This window comes from Sinohyriopsis cumingii, unplaced genomic scaffold (assembly GCF_028554795.1).
Source record: "Sinohyriopsis cumingii isolate HCF-2022 unplaced genomic scaffold, ASM2855479v2 utg002530l, whole genome shotgun sequence".
NCBI lineage: Eukaryota > Metazoa > Mollusca > Bivalvia > Unionida > Unionidae > Sinohyriopsis > Sinohyriopsis cumingii.
Window position 1 is genome coordinate 900166 of NW_028316239.1, and position 15171 is coordinate 915336.

Consider the following 15171-nt stretch of genomic DNA (forward strand, 5'->3'; position numbering starts at 1 on the left):
TTGTTTACAGATGTTTCAACACGGCAAATAAAGTCTAACATGACGTTGAAATTATAGGGTATACACCTGTGAAACAACATCCTTACACGATGAGTTCCCTCAATCAGGAGTGTTTGAATAAGGAAATTCAGTATTTGCTAGAGAAGTATTTCATAAATCCACGTAACAGTAACTGGAGTTCGCGATGTATTCTTGTGCCGAAACTAGATAATATTGTAATGATTATGTCAAAATGAAAATAATCACAAAAACAGATTCGTTTACATTGCCAAGAATCGATGACTGCATTGAGAAATTGGAAATGAAAAATATGTCACCAAATTCGAACATTTGAAAGGATTCTCGAAAATTCCACTGACAGAAAGGGAAAGTAAATTGTGGCATTCGTAACTCCAGATAAACTTTATCGATATAAAGTGATGTTTTTTTGGATGAACGGTTCGCCTTGTACTTTTCAACGTTTAATGAACGTTATTACGTCCGATCTAGATAATTGTAAGCCTTATATCATCTACAAGGACACCTAGAATGATGACTTGGAAACCATTCAGAAATTCTCCGATGGACTCAGTCATGAAAATTTGACAATTACTTTTGTTAAAGTGAGCTTGCCGTGCATCTTCTATATTTTAGAAGATATTGTGGGGCATAGTCAAGTTAAAACAATATAAGATAATGTCTCCTAATTCTCTGTTCCTGTCAGTAATAAGTAACTGATGCGATATTTGGGTAACGGAAGTTGTACTCCAGACTCTCCATAATTTCTGAACCTCTGACCAATTTATTGAATAACAAAACCAGGTTTCATTAATCTGAAAAATGTTAGGAGGTTTTTGGTAACTTGATGGCCATATTTAAGAGTCCACCAGTTCTTTCAGCTCCAGATTTCAGTAAATCACTTAAAATTTATGTTGATGTAAGCGATGTTAGGGTTAGTAAAATAGTGAGTCAAAAAGACAAAAATGCTGTAGATCATGCAGTTTGCGTTTGTTAAAAAAAGTAAACAAGCATCAGAGAAATTATTCCTCAACTGAGAAGGTGTAATTAGGTTTGATATTGTGTTTGCAACACTTTGAAGTTTATTAGTTCAGCCCTTTCTCAGATTATTGTATTCAGTGATCACATCACCTTACTTTCATTTACAAAATGAATAGGAAAAAAATCAGAGATTATTAAGTTATACTGTGATGTTGCAGGAATGCAATGTTGAAATTATGCACATCATAGGAAATGTTGATCTAATTACAGATTCAATTCCACTTATATAAAAGTACCATCTTGTTTATGTATATTTGATTAATATGTTAAGAAAGCTTTATTACATAAACCTTTCTTTACGAGAGGAAGTGTTATTTATATTTAATTTGTATTGTGTGTTGGCTTTTGTCCATGATTATATGTTATGTGCATTTAATTTATATTGTGTGATTGAGGGTAGGAGATTGGCCTGCATACTTAATGTCATGTAGGGCAAACACGTTTACTAGTTTTGATTTCTAGTTATAGACTTCATTCTGACCTTAGAATTTTCTAGTAACAAATTTCATTTACAGTTGATGGAAATTTAATTTACGATCACCCCCATCCTGATCATCAAATAGTGTCCGTGGTTTTTATATTAACCTTGACTTTTTTATGGAATTATTGATTTCATATTGTACCATCATTCTTGATAAACACAATGTTTTGTTCTGTTCGTTGATAAGATTGTGTTTATTTATTTCAATTCATTCATTGGAATCACAAAATGCTCATTGAATTAGGACTAAATCACTATTCTGGAATTATGTGAATTCATTTTTGATTATATTGTGGTACATCAAGACTGTTGGCACGTAATCACATTCAAAATTAAAATTCATTCGGAACACTAGTGGAATTCATTCGGATCACTATAATTTTGGACTTATGATCGTATCTTTAGGACAATTTGAGATTTAGTTCACAAACCTGTAAATTCTTTTTAAGTTTTCATTTTGGTCCTAGGGAAATTTAATTATGTGTTAAATATGACAAAACTTGGTTTTCGCTGTTAATATTACTTAATTTAGGACCATAGGTCGTAACACACTTGAAACTATGAACAAGTGTACCAAACATGTACATAGATTAAAACGTTGGGTACAACAAAAACTTTGTACCCCGATACACCTCGGTATTTCTGACATACAGTGGTACGTACGATGGTATACCGCAATTATATTAGAACCAAACCATATTATGTTTTGGGGCAAGAATATGGCACTCTTTTTTAACATTTCCGTCTGTTTTAATAGCTGGATAAAGATCTTCGTCTGATTTACAGCAAAGTAACACCATATTATATGTTACTGGAACAATGAGGGAAAAAAATAACAGCAACCTAATAATCTTGACATAGAAGATAAAATATGCCAGCTCAAAAGACAACCGCAACCCCGTGTCTAAAAATTAAATGGACCGTACCTTGTAATACAGGAAAATTTGCTGTATGTATGTTTTAATCTAAAAACTTTACCCTAAGTGGGATGATTAAGCTTGCACTTTAGTTAAACCCCTTAAACACATTGACGGGAACCACAAAAATACAATGCAAAAATACCATGATACGTACCAATAGAAAACAAAGCACCTGGTAACGGTATAAAAGAGAGAGAGAGAGAGACAGACAGACAGACAGACAGACAGAGACAAAGAGAGACAGAGAGTGAGACAGAGACAGAGACAGACAGAGAGAGACACACATAGAGAGACAGAGAGAGAGAGACAGAGAGAGAGAGAGAGAGAGAGAGACAGAGACAGAGACAGAAAGAGACAGAGAGACAGAGATAGAGACAGACAGAGAGACAGAGACAGAGAGAGACAGAGAGACAAATACAGAGACAGAGACAGACAGAGAGGTATAATTGCATAATAAGAGGCATCTTCTTGAATTCTTATGCTGAAAAGGTTATGCCTGTTTCCGTTAGTGCAGTATAATGGTATAGCTTGTAATATAATAAAAACATGTACGTAATCTTGAAACTGAAAATTGCCGATGTTATCTTGCCAGATGTGTGCCTTGGCATGTATTTCCATGCACTATTTTGAAAGGCATTATTATGAGGTCAATTTACAATCAATTGTATGCCGACTCCATTCAGTTCATATGCCGATTGCTGGTAAACAGTAGTTTCTGTCTTCAAATTCTTGCAAAGTTGGCTGGGCAGAAATAATAAAACTATTATTCTTCAATCACACAATAACATAATATCAAGTGTATTTTGGATTAAAACAACAAAAGGTCGCACACGACGTTGTACTAAAGCATAACCCCTCTCGTACTGACCTTTATGTTATTTTATTTATTTATTGTAAAGACTGGTTGATCAGTAAATTATTAAAACGAAGCTGAAAGAAAAATATACTCATAATGTCCATGGCAATAACATAAAAAAATTAATAATTGATAAATTGGTTTATATCCCTTTTGCGGATTCGGAAAAGATATAGTTAAAGACTGGCGAACAATTGGAGATACAATAAATCATGGGAATAATAAAAATTAGGGTGAAGTAAATAAAAAAAAAGAAACTCCATAAAAGAAAAGGAATACCCCCTAAAATAGCAATAGAAAGATACAAATAGCATAATATTCGCAATTTCAAATACTCAGCTTACTCTCTCAGATTCCTCTATCCGTATAAAAAATACATGTCTAATACACTATATATATATATAGATATATACACATATATACATATAAACATATATACATTTATTTATACATATATATATCCCCTGAAATAGCAATAGAAAGAAACAAGTAGCATAACATTTGCAATTTCAAATACTCAGCTTACTCATTTACTCAGATTCCTCTATACAGGGAGGGTCTATTTTACGAAACTGATCCAAATTGTCAGAACATCTCGTGGATGCTGTACATTATGACGTCTGCTCCAACAAACTGACTAATCACTCGGGTTGAGGTTGCTGACAGAAATGGACGTTTAAATGAAGTCTCTTTAACGAGCCATTAAAACAACTAACCAATACCGACTAGCCACAATGAATAATATATCACTAAAATCTAGCAAAGCTATAAACAGATACTTAAATGAATAATATATCACTAAAATCTAGCAAAGCTATAAACAGATACTTAAATGCAAATAGTACATTACTAGGTTTAATACAAAGTTACTGAGAAAACATCAATCGTAGGTTGGGGTGGGGGGGGGTGCTTTGGAAAATAATGTCCACAATTCCTTTGCTGTAGTATAACAAGACACCTATAGAAACAATGGCTAATTATTTATTAATCCACCCTATATTCGTTTACTGCAACCGCATCGTGTTCATTGTATCAAAAATTTGAACGTGAATAACATGTTAGTACAAATTAGTTCGCTTGAAAATTTCTCTACTAAAACATTTTTCTCTTTAACACATTGTTGTTTTAGCAGCAGTTGAAGAACGGAGAGTGCTGCATATCACAAGAATTTCTCCTAGTTCAAATTATAAATCGAAAGCTTTCTTTTTTTCTTAAATTGAGAAGGTAAATTCGTTATTTTTATACATTTCTACGATATTCTGTCGCCATGCTATCACCGAAAAGAAAAATATTATTTAGACCTATTTACCAGCCTCTTTGTAACCGTTTTTATACTTTCTCAGGACTGTTGTGTTTTAATGCATGTAAATGTCTAAGTAAAGAGAAATTTTAATTTTTTTTTTATCAAGGTCAAATATTCTCCACCAATTATTCACCACCTGATTGCTGTGTAAACCTTTGTTGCATATTTTCAGGCACGAAAGCTTTGGAAAGCAAACAAACAGTTGCTGAACTGTAAGCTTATTATCAAAAGCGAAATGTTTATGTTTCGAAACATGAAATAAATCATCCACCAGTATATTTTTGTTACCGAGTAATAGCGTTGTACACACCATATAAGCATTGTCAGACTTTGTTTACTGTGTGCAAAAAGTAGATTACAATAATTGGAAAATCAGGCTATCATTTGTATTATCGCTCTGTAATCCATATTTTAATAATAATAAATTGCACCTATTCGGATTACCGAATTAACTCCCTTGTTCTTTCACTGTCATGACACTGGCATATTTCACTGGTGATTGTGGTTAGAACGCACACCTTTTTTCAGACAAATATTCTTGTCCCCTATGCTCCTTCATTTTTTTGTCTAAATTTTGTATGTGTGCAGAAGTAGCAAACAGATGTATTTACACATTTCTCATATCACTTATACGCACCGGTGAGCTCCAAAGGTCAGAGGTCATTCGAAGTAAAACAGTTCATATACAATGAATTTGACAATTATGTCATATAAAAGTTTGTTTCCTGTAAATTGAGACGAATATATTATCTTATTTTTTCTTAAATATTTTTTGTGAAAAATATGAATCGACATCCCATTAAGCATAATGTAATTCGACCTCGAATAACCCTTGACCTTACATAAAGGGACATCACTCGCACAAAGCGGAAATATGTGTACTGGTTCGTCTTTAGAAAACGATTTGTACAAAATCTGGAGAAAAAAGCGAGAAGAACTGTTGCTCATAGACCAAAAGAGCTTGCAGGATGAGCAGTTATTCGTCGCCTGTCCGTCTATTAGAACAAGATTATTATCGCTTTTCCTCCTAAAATACTTGAAACTTTATTCATATTTATCCCGTATTCTAGTTGGTCGTAAATAACAATTCTGCTGCCGTGACATCCAATATCGTTCCCACAGCGGCCATATTGAATATGTTATAATCGCTACTAGTCATGCAATAATGGTCATATAAACAAGTGGTCACATTTTAAGACTTCTTATGATGAACAAATGGCCCTAAATAGCAACTTTGGCGATGTAACACCCAGTCTCCAAACTCATCTAGTTAGATACAAATCCAGGCAGGTACACCCCAACAGATAAACTAGCGCAAAATTAATTAAATGATACGTAAACCATACATGGGAAACAAGTTTAGGATAGCTCTTTTTATTTTGATATATGTACTAAGTGACTGGACATGCTGACAGGATACATTTCAAACCTCACGAGTTTGGCTCCTATAAATTTGGTAATTTTATTTAGTAGGAGAGTGGTTGTTGGCAATAGTTTTCTTTTATCACTAAAATAATGGTGCCTGTTTTGCATACAGACTTGCTCTAGATAAGATTTATTCCTGCTTTTAAGTCTGTAGAATCCATTTGTTATCAGAAGTTACAGATGTATTCGGATATAATGCGAGCATTCGGGAGGAATTATTTACTTGAATTATTCATTAGAATTACTAAGTGAGATTACTATTTATTTGACTGCTTTTATTGGTTATAATGGTATGTGCTGTTGCTCGTTGACCGTCCGTAGTCCATCCTCCTCTGGCCAACGGTTCTCACAAGCTTGTACCGTTACTCCTCGTTCTAATAATATTGGAATATTGTCATTCAGCTTTATGCATGCTCATTGAGCCGATGGTATTGTTGGTCCTACATGAAAATGGTACCAATCTAATATACAATATGGCTGCCACAGCAACAATATTGAAAAACATACCACTGCCTTTTCTGAACAGACAGCCATATCAGCATGTTGTTTCCTTCAGAAAACGTTTTATGATACGTACTTGCATCTAAATAAAAATGGTGCCAATGTGACATTCAATACAGTCACCACGAAAACCAACTTTACACTCTTATTTTCCAAACTTCTCCTGAATGGATAGTCATTTCAACATTAGGTTTCAGCACAAAACATACTATCATGTGTAGTTGGTGCGAGAATTATAATGGTACCGATATGACCTATATAGTACCCATGATGGCCATTTTTGTTTTAAAAAATCGCTACTTCACTAAGATTGATGGTGTAAGTCATGTCGACATTAAATTTCCGCAGAAAACTGACTAAAATGTAGAGTTGGTAATGAGTAAAAATGATGGCAATCGGACTTCCAATAAGCCTGCCATTGCAGCCTTCATGGAGTCTCTTTATCGCTACGCCACCTGAACGAATGGTCATTATTGTATTGAGTTTTCGCCAAAAGACTTCTAATGATGGATGCTCTTGGTCCTGTATGAAAGTGGTGACAACTTCACGTCGAGCATGACCAACTCAGAGGCCAATTTTTTATCGTTCAAGAATATCAGAAATGGTTTTAACACACTGCAGTGAAAAATAATAAATGCCTTTATCATGGATTCCTGAAAATTCTTTTCACCCAATAGAGTGTCGTCACCTTGAAGTACATTCACTTTGGGTTCACTTGGCTTTTATTACTGTGCTATAAACCAACGACTTTCACATCGTCAAAAGTGCTTTCAAACATGAAGTCTTAATAAGTAGTCTTTCTATAATATAATGTAAACGGTAGTATTTGCTGTGCCTGTGAACAAGAAACCGGAAACATAACTAAGGATTTCCATATTTTATTCCACGTATGTGACGAATGGCAATGGTTTTCAGGATGAAAAGGTCATTCTTCAGCTCAGAAATAATTGTGCTTTATTAGATTTTCAACTTAACTTAAAATTTAAAATACGACATGGGATCAACCGAGACCCAGTCAGATTGACTCATCTTCTATTAATGTTTTCCACACAGAAGATTCATTTTTGCTAAATTCACGTCACCTCGGTCACTTAAAACTACATATTAGTCATTCAACACCAGTATATCAAAGCCGAGAGTTCATTATGTTTCTAATGTTCGATTAAATGTACCATGGAAAAAAGTTGGAAATTTCATCCTTTTAATAATATACAAAATGTACTGAAATGATTTTAAAAATTAAAATAAAATAAAACCTCTCAAATATTGGGAAAATCTTGACGTGCTTTGGTAACTAATTTCACCAATATCACATCGTGATACAATCATTGACAAATTATGTGAGTGATCCTTTTCATTATTTCTGTTCCTCAAAAATTTCAACAGTTTTAACTAAAACCATGTAATTTAAACCTCAACGCAACACCCTCCACCGTACATTTATTTATTTTGTGAAAGATGGAATACTTTATTTAAATTGGACAACCGTAGCTGACTTTGCATGACCTGCGTTTTAATATAGGTTACTAACATAACGTTTTGTGCATTTGAAGTGATACAGTATAGAAAAAAGACTCTTTTATTGCACATTTATATGTTGTACTTGGTTAAAAAGTGAAAATGGTATAGTCGGTCCGAATTGGTCTTGGTCCTGTTTCTGGGCATCTCTCCGATCTTATTGCAACCAACCGATCTGAAGTTCTAGTTTAACTGCAAATTTTCATAGATCAGATCAACACATTAGTTTTGGGAGACACGAACCCTGGTTCTATCTTCCTCCCAGCGGCACCGGCAAATATTCGCAATTAATGATTTTCTACCCAGAAACAGATAATCAGAAAAGAAGACATTATATTTTGCAGAGTGGCAGCTTTGTGCATGAAGGCAGACAGATGGATGGATGGATGGATGGATGGGTGGGTGGGTGGATGGATGGATGGATGACGGATGGATGGATGGATGGAGGTAATTAGGTTAATATGTAGGCAGGCAGGTAGGTTGGTAGGTAGGTAAACGCATGTAACAAGTATGTTCGTATGTACACATTATTGATCGGTCAAATGACAAGTCTTCTTTAAGTCTATGTATTGTTATAGACAACTCTTATTTCAGTCTATGTATTGTTAATCAACGTTTCGTTGACAGTAGTTTCATATGTCGGTATGGTGCATAATCCTTGTTGAAAGACGTTTTAAAAGTGCCTAAATCCGAATCGGGCGTTCCACATTTCTTGTGTTGCATTACAATTCGGTAGGCTTTAATACCGCCAGTATTCTTACTGACACTTTTGTATCCTCTCAGTTGAAGTGTTTCGGACGATTCATGACTTTCAAGATGTCCGAACGTTCGTGTGCAGGCACACATACCCACATACATAAACAACAGGCATATTACCATTGACGTGGAATTTTCCAAATGAAAGAAACCAGGTTAAATTAACTTCCGAAAGTCTTTACTTCATATCGATGAATCTAAATGAAATATATTTATCGCAAATTTATATGGTTTGAATTTCCATGTGTATTAAATCTACACGACGCAAATATTTCACTTTTAAATATGGGATGAAAGACGTGCTTCCAGAAAATACTTTTAGTTTGAAAATTGTATTTTGGCATCTACATTACCGAAAAACATGTTGTACGCGAATGGTTTGTTTCCCCAACCCTTTGTACGAATTTCGTTACGTTAGGCATATCGTGTATAGAACCACAGCAAGTAAAATCTAAAAGGGCACCTGCCATAACATTGGGTATCATTCATGTTCACTTTGTGGTCTTTATTTGTTTTACCTTCTTTTGCTTATACATGCAAGATATGTAAAGGGAGCTATATGTCTGCAACTATACCCTCAAGTACCGAAAGTCACCTTCAGAAAAGAGCCAGTGCATATTTTCTCGCTGTTTATATGATCTAGGTAGTTTTGTTGTGTACATTAATGTTTTTCACACACACATTACTGGAGGAAACAATTGGCGAGCGGCAACAAGTTGCAAGGTTATTGACAAAGGATTAGTACAACTTTCTTCCAACATAATGTTTTAGTACGTTTTTCTATTTGGCTCAAAATCTCGGCAACATATATGTGCTAGTGATAATTGATTTGAGTGTGAGTTGCATGTGGGCCTCTTTGAAAGATGAATTGCTACATAAAGACTATCTGCATGTGAAAAAACATGGTACACAAATTATCTTAACAGAGAGGTATCTGACTTGAAGACGTACCATCGATTTGAACAACTGAAACATGAAAAGTTCATTATTTCTGAGTTGTACACATTTTCCTTGTTTCGTGCAAAGCGGTTTATAAATCGTAAAATGCAATATAACAATGCCAAGCTAAATCGTCACTAATATTCCTGTGTTTTACCGTTTGAAGTATTTCATCTAGAAAGCTTTCATCGCGTTTGTCTTCTAACTCTACTCATCACTGCAATGTAGATATACATTTTCGACGATTGTAACCTAAACTATGAAAATTAATCACACCGAAAATGATTGCAAGGCCCTGCGTGTTTAAATTATTGCACAGCCCTTTCTGACTGATTTATTGCACGGCATTTTCGGTTTAATCAATACTTCTGTTTGTACAAATATAATGTAAACGTGGTACAGGCATTTTGTTTTAGAACCATGTGTTTTAATTTAGCATGCTAATAAACGTTTAAACCAATTAAACATAAACTAATATTTTGTGATTTTTACCTTTGCATAAAATGCAATGATTATTGTAACATTAAACCGAAATGAACAGTAACTCCATTAACTTTCAGATTTGCATCTTCTGACTTTTTGGAGGAAAAAAAATTGTTCAGCGTCAAAACCTTATTTTAAAAAAAAAACTGCACTAAGTAGTCCCTTTTATATGTATAATTATTTTAAAATATTTATATAAATTAAAGTATGCATCAAATTAGATTAGGTACAATACAATAGAACTTACAATTTTAATTACTTCGCGAATCTAGTGCGCTCGCAGTTTATCTCTGCTGAGATTCACGATGATTCTAATGCTTCCATATACTAGCAAATAAAGTTAATATCACTAAAAACTTCAAATAAGATATGGGCTTGCAAACATTAACAACATTACGCTAACCTGGAAAGACAAAACAAAGTCTGACTAAAATATCTATTGGTGTTTTATTTATGATTACTTTTACAAAAATTTAGCCTCGACTCTACCACCAATTAAGAAAACAGCTACATGCACTATAAAATTTATTGTAGGTGCAGACGTTATGACCGCGTGCCTCTTGCCGAAGATAATTAAATTATTAACGAGCGACTGGAACAATTGCACATGTTAGTTTATTTAAATTAACTTCACATTTGAAGAAAAAAAAAGATTTCTATTTCTGGTCTCAGATTGTTAGTTTCTTGATACTTGCATATGACCACCTGCCTATAAATACATACAAGCAGCAGAAGATGTTTCCCTCTTTCAGCAATCACTTCCTTTTATCCAATTAAATGTCTTAAAAGTTGGTGGGATTTCGAGATGCGACATGCCATTTCTGATCAGTTGTCCACATGATCGAACGAATCATATATTATAGTCTGAATCGGTAAACAACTGTCATAGAAAATAGTTTGCATCTGATATTGGCTGCTGGAGACTTTAAGAACAGGGAGCAATCGGAATTCGAGCTGCCGCAAATAAGATAAACTTTGTTAACTTGGAAAGGAAACTATGATGATATCTAGGGAAAAAATTATATAGAATATAAAATGTTGTTATTTTTTTTTTTATTTATTTATGTAAATGTCTGCATTATGCAAGAACTTTGTTACAGCCGCCTTTTTTTGAAATAATCTCAAAGGTAAACACTTTCAGCAGAAACTATAGCTTGGAGACTGATTTTGTTGTTCAATTGCTGTTCCTTAGATAATGGTGAATATAATTTCTACGTAAAGAAATTTATGTTTCTTATCAGAATTATTTGAATAAAGTGATTATTTGATGATTATGAGCTATGTAGTGATTATTGATGATCAGGAGCTGTCGTTTCTTAACCGGAGTAATTAGCCAGTTTCTAGAAGCAGACATCATCACGTACATCATTCACGGGGCTTTATGAGAGCTTGGATTAGTTTCGTAAAATTGGGTCTCCCTAATTCCTTAACCTGTTTACTAATTGTTCAATAGGAATAATTCTTTATATTAGGGGTCTGTGTCGTGTTTTGTATTGCCTGACATAAAATACTAATAATTAGATCGAAGAGGCTTAATAATAAGTGATACACATGTGAATTAAGACAAGTGTGAAATTAGATTTTCGTGGTGTGTGGTCATTAGGTGATTAGAGAAAATAACTGTAGTATTTGTTCGTTGAAGAAGTTTGCAGCTGATAGTGACTGTTGCTTTAAGGACATTGAAATAGGGGAAAATCAAGCCGCGCTGACGCAGATCATTATTTCGCTCGTCTAGAGACCCACTTGCGTGTAACAATACTAACGTAATGGTGTGATACAAGTTTAAGTAAAGCCGATAATGAAATATTACTGGTCTATAATGAATCGGATTAGGAGCATGAAGTGTTTTCAGAATAGAGTCCTTCGGGTCCAATCAAGAAGGATATTTTTCTAGATATTTGCAATGGATGATGAAGCGGTTTATGACTTAGGAAAACTAACCTCCTTATTAGGTGAAATTAAACAAGTCCCTTAATCACCTAATTAATTCTACTGTTTCAAGCATATATTAGATTACAGACGTATATTAGTTGTTTCAGTTCTAGATATCCTGAAGCATTCAAGTACACCAAAAATGCATTTATTTTGCATTCACGTTTCAATCAACTATCCCATCCTTTGTTATTCATTATCCCATATTTTACCGTGTTAAAACAATCAATTCGAACACGCATTTCCAAACGGTTCTAAGAGACTATACAAAGGAATTCACTCCAACTGAATTATAATAAATCGTTTATTTTTTCATTTATCTTTGTTTCATGTTTGTTTCATGCGGCATGCAAAATTAGGTATTGCATTTATAACGATAAATGCAACGTTCCACAATCATTTTTTGCTCCTTATACATTCGTTCAGCGTTCGTTCTGCGTTTATTTTTCGTTATGAACGATTTTACTTTATTCTATTTGCAATAAAAATGAGGTACTTGATTGTTTAAGGGTTTTGTACAAATTTTATTGTCATTCATATCTTAATAGATTTACCAACCAATCATGTCAATGCACAAGACAATAATACAATACTAGTATCCTAGGGAGCTGAAATTTGGCAATCACTGCTATCCAATGAAGTGAATTCATAAATTCAATTACGTCTAGGAAAACTGTTCGAAATTGTCTGAACATTACCAGAAATGTATAGGCAAACATTACACATATTATTCCATCTTTGTTTACAAAATGGTATTAGCTTAACACGTAAGCTTAAGTCCATAAAATCTTACTATGAAACCATACACAGTAATACTGATTAATTTGTTTTCTTTGCTGATTGCAAAAGACAAATGGTGACACTAAAGCCATAATCACAAGAAATTCTATATATTCGTTGTTATTTGACTCTCTTCATGGTATTAATTCTGACTAAGAAGCATTTCAGGTTTCAAAGACTACTGTAGAACAACTACACTCTCATTTTCGGATCTAGTATACTGTCATTGCTGGTATTTTGCATAAATAATATCACAACATCTATTCTAAGGTTTATAGCGGAAAAGAGTATTTAGAAATATTTTAGTATGTAGAAAACAACCAATGTTAGTGTAACCCTGCAGTGCTTTTGCTACTGTAGTACACAATTCTTATACACCGAAACACACAAATATAAGGATTTCAAATTATTTACTACTCCTAAATAATTATTTAATGCCAAGGGAATTAAAATAAATTTGCTTCTGTCACTGATATGTCAATATGTGGATTGTTTTATAAGCAAAAAACTAAATTGGTTTAATTTGCACGCCACGAGTTAGCATGGTTTTCTCATTATTATTGTTACTAATGGAGACGTATTCAAACCCATCAGACATTTTAAGAAGTAGGCTATACTGTTTGATTTCTTTTTTTTCTTAAAGTATTCATAAAGTCAATTGCTATAATAGAATGCAAAGAGTTATTGCCGGAAATGTGTTTTTAAAAAATCTTATTATTCAATTTTCAAAGAAGTCGTTAACTTTGTCCAGGTTATTGCCATATTCATTAGATTAAAACATTGCCCATTTTAAATGCATACATTGCGTGCGTTGTTAAATATCTAGACATAGTCTCCTTGAAATTCATGATCGTTTTTTTTTTCAGATGACGACTCTTTGAACAGTCAAAACAAGGAGATGCATGGAAGTGTGGCAGGAATTCCAATTGATATAGTCAGTTTTGGATATTCGGTTCATCGCCTGATGTTGTGTAGCAGAATGGACAGAATAACAAATAATATAGAGCAGATTATTTTATGAAATGTGACTTGAACTTGAGATTCTATTGAACCAATGTGGCATTCCTCAGCCAAAAGTAAAAAGCTGCAAGCTTCTATTGGAGACAACAATTCGAAACGCGTCTTTTAAAATGAAATATTTCTGGAACTAATCGTTTATCAATGTGTTTTATGTCAATGTAAATTCCACGTGTATATGAAATATTTTCAACCAGAGGTTTAATGCTGTTTTGCAAAGTGATCCTGCTTGAAGACCAGATCATGTGACCATGCAATATGTGGATCCCAAACTTCGGAATTAATGACAAAGGTTATCGACTGTTGCTACTTTTCGAGATAATGTTGCTGTATTCATTTAGAGGTAAGTCCAAACTTTCAACGTACATGGTACAAATTGTGTATCCAAACTCTTGCTACTTTAAGTTCTGGTTAAATTTGGGCAAATCTGTTCGTCAATGTAATCCGAACTGAGCTTCCGCCACTCCAATAATTTGTCTTCCACATCTATGAACTGACCAGTCACATGTTTCCCGTGATTTCTTGAAAGCCTAATTAAATGTACAAACCTTACACACACTGAAATTGTTTTTGTTGTATTGCAATCAATATCTAGAACAGTTATGGGTGTAATTCTATAACTTGATCTTTTAAACTCAATATCGTCAGCAATTTCATTCTTGACAATTTTTTGATTAAGTTTGTACGAATTAAAAATGAATCCGCATGTGAGTAGAAAGCAATACAGGTCTACTGCATTAGGGTAAATTGAAATAAAATACGGTAATTTATTTACTCCGAATATTTCTCCCTCTTTCCCTCCTCTTTCCCTCCTCTGTCTGTCTGTCTGTCTGTCTGTCTGTCTCTCTCTCTCTCTGTCTCTCTCTGTCTCTCTCTCTCTCTCTCTCTCTCTCTCTTCCAGACATAGTACATATTGTAATAGACATTTGTCATTAGTATTTTCTTGCTTGAAAATTATTTCATACGTCGGTGGCACGTTTTTTCAAAATCCTAAACAAATATACAAGTACCAGATTTTCCTGTCTATGAAACATGCTATTTTCACAAAATGAAATTGAAAAAAAAAATTAAATGTAACATTTTCGTAGAAAGTTTCATTCAGGTATCCATTTTCAGCTATTTCAAAACACACAGCCAGTGTTGTTAAATAAAAGTTACGAAGTGGTTTATTACACTTTATGACCACTTGAACCACTTTTTTCTCGTTTTATCATTTACAATT

At 33.7% G+C, this 15171-nt stretch overlaps 1 protein-coding gene across 3 annotated transcripts in view; it reads left to right on the forward strand.

The window, feature by feature from the left end:
* LOC149770182 (neurotrimin-like) overlaps positions 1 to 15171 on the forward strand; it is a 180580-nt gene that overhangs the window by 56964 nt on the left and 108445 nt on the right. For all 3 annotated transcript variants that reach the window (XM_089949281.1, XM_089949282.1, XM_089949283.1), the window contains one exon: positions 13799 to 14292. In XM_089949281.1, the coding sequence (XP_089805407.1) occupies positions 14208 to 14292 (85 nt within the window). In that variant the 5' untranslated portion in view covers positions 13799 to 14207. The remainder of the gene's footprint in view (positions 1 to 13798; positions 14293 to 15171) is intronic.